The sequence below is a fragment of the Cariama cristata genome, unplaced genomic scaffold (assembly GCF_000690535.1).
Source record: "Cariama cristata isolate BGI_N322 unplaced genomic scaffold, ASM69053v1 scaffold38132, whole genome shotgun sequence".
In the NCBI taxonomy this organism is placed as follows: domain Eukaryota; kingdom Metazoa; phylum Chordata; class Aves; order Cariamiformes; family Cariamidae; genus Cariama; species Cariama cristata.
The window spans coordinates 1-2,562 of NW_009603973.1; the positions used below are offsets into that span (position 1 = coordinate 1).

A 2,562-nucleotide genomic window follows, 5' to 3' on the forward strand; every position below is an offset into this window, starting at 1 on the left:
GGGCCCGGTCGGCTCACCCCAACCTTTCCAAAGCCCCCCCAGTTCGCCAGGGCTGTGTTCCCCTTTCCAGAAAGGGCATACCCTGAGCACCTGAGCCCTCCCCACGGTGTTCATCAGTGCTTGGTTTTAAAGTATATTAGTGATGCCTGGCTGCTTGGGTACTAATCATCTCTAAAGAGCACCTTCAGCGTACAGCTCAGGAGCTGGGAAGACGGGAGGTCAGCATGAAGTGGATAAATAAGTAACGCATAAACAGGCACATAGTGTCAAACCTGATCTTGAGTGAAATTCCCGCTGCAGGCAGTAAGAACGTTACCTGAGGAAAGGTTTATCTTCTGACTTCAGGATCTGGCCTCCACCAAAGATGCCAATGCCACTTACCAGAACGTTCAGTGTCCCTGATCAAAACCAGCATAAACTTGGGGGAAAAGGGGGAGCGGTTTTATTATTCACAGAGTAAAAAGGGTTCTTTCTCAAGCTATGACTGTTGCCAACTGAAAATACCAGTTCTTTTGGGGAGGGTTTAACGCATTTGATTCTGGTGCATTTGTCACCTCCAGTTATTAAACAAGGCTGCAGGCAGGTTTGGCCGGGCACAGTCCGCGTCAGCGATTCCCCTGGCTTCTACCACTGTGGAGAGGTGCACACCCCCTGTACTGTAACACTGCCGTTTGTACAGGATCAGCATGAGTGGAAGTTTCATCCATTAATTCTATGGATGTGTAAATCTGCAAATAATTAGCTTGTCAAGATCCAAGCTGTCAGCTACTTACACCTACTTCTATGGTAGCGCAGCAGCAGAATGTATTCCAGAACCTTAGAAATTACTCTCAGCTATCCTGACCAAAAGAATGACTGCCACCCATGGCAGCCAGAAACTGCTTGTGGGCAGAAAAGTAGTACTTAAGCAGATCAACACAAGGTGAAAAAAGTCGGATTTTTCAGCTATGTGATACCTAAAAGCCTTCACATAAGGAGTAAATCCTTAGCAGGCTAACTCAGGTACCTTTTAAAAGGCATGTAGGAGCCACAGTGAAAATTCAGACAAGGATATGAAAAATTTTTATCAAGCATAAATGTTAAACAGTACACTGCAGTTAACTTTTAAATGTCATAAAAAGATTTTTTAAAAGTGTAGTATTCAACAATTGCACAAAATTATATTAACAAAATATAAAAAAGTGCAGTTAATGCCTTGATTCACAGTAAGGAGAATTCTTTTGTAAGCTTAGTATTCTTATCTCTGCCTTGATTATTTCACTTCATCAGCTTTCTCTGCATCAATGTAGAAATCAGTTCACTGACTTCAATACAGCAATCCATCCAGCAAAACAGGTTTGAGAATAATCCATCAACAGAGCTAAAGAATAGAAAAAGAAAATTAAAAAAGGGGTCTGGTTGAGAGTAGCCACTCACAACTTGTGGTACTACAAACTAACTTCTCACTTGAGTTATAGAAAATATTTACTTTGTAACAGCTAACAGGTACAATTCAGTATCAAACTGCAAAATGAAATAACTACTCTTTGTGCTGCATCTGAATAGTCATTTCTGTTTCTCTGTGGGTAATCCAACCTGAACCATACCTGGAGCAACCTGGAGAGGTCAGAGAAATATTTGTTAAAAATGAGCATTGCGTATTTTCAGCATTCAGGCATATACTCACAGAATGTTAAAAAAAGAAAAAGACAAGATCAGTATGTTGAGTCTAGAAATAAAAGTTGGGCAATAACAATTTGTATGTTACAAAATGATAGTGGTTCTCCCTTATTCATCTTCTTATGTATTCAGTCTTTTGGTCCATATCTGAATCTGATAAGTCACTTTCATCAGAAGGAGGAGAGGAATTTTGCCATTCATGAGAGCCGTTACGACAGCGTGGTTTCTGCACACTTTCTGTGTCGTCCAGTAGTTTTGCTTCAAAAGCATGAGTACATTGCCAGTCAACTGCATCTTCTTGGGAAGAAAGACGAGCTTCAGAAATATCCACGTTCTCTTCAAGGGTGCCCAACAGTACAGTTTTTAAGTTAATGGTAAAGCAAGCACTGTTCCTTTGCCTAGAAGAATAGTCACAATTTATCTCAGAGAAAGGATTAATTAACTCACTACGTGTGTCTTTGTCTTCTTCAATGTCCATCTCATGCTCTTCAAAATCTTCTGGGTCAGCGTCTGGATTTCCACTTGCCTGGCTGCTGCTGTCATCACGTGTACTATTTGTAGAGTACTGCACAAATACATTTGATGTATCAGAAGAATGAGGTGCTCTACTTAAGACACCACGCCTTGTATAGTCATGATTACTTATGGCATCACTATCGCTGTCGTCGCTGTCATCACTGACACCACCACGGGATTCATTTGCCTTTTTTTTAACCTCTTTGTAAATTATCTCAACAGAGGCTATTTCTTCAGACTCAAATGTCCAAAGTGAATAGGCTAACGTCCTGATGAATACCTAAAAGAGCAAAGTGAATTAAAAAAAATCAGCCAAATTTGCACACACACAGAGAAAAATATGAAAAAAAATACCCTCAATCATGAGGCTGTCAAACAAATGATTCC

At 40.6% G+C, this 2,562-nt stretch overlaps 1 protein-coding gene across 1 annotated transcript in view; it reads right to left on the reverse strand.

Moving 5' to 3' along the window:
- Positions 1 to 1,771: 1,771 nt before the first annotated feature.
- The window catches only part of IFNAR2 (interferon (alpha, beta and omega) receptor 2), a 13,740-nt gene continuing 12,949 nt past the window's right edge, over positions 1,772 to 2,562 (reverse strand). The window contains exon 8 of the mRNA XM_009695398.1: positions 1,772 to 2,455. Within this exon, the coding sequence (XP_009693700.1) occupies positions 1,772 to 2,455 (684 nt within the window). The remainder of the gene's footprint in view (positions 2,456 to 2,562) is intronic.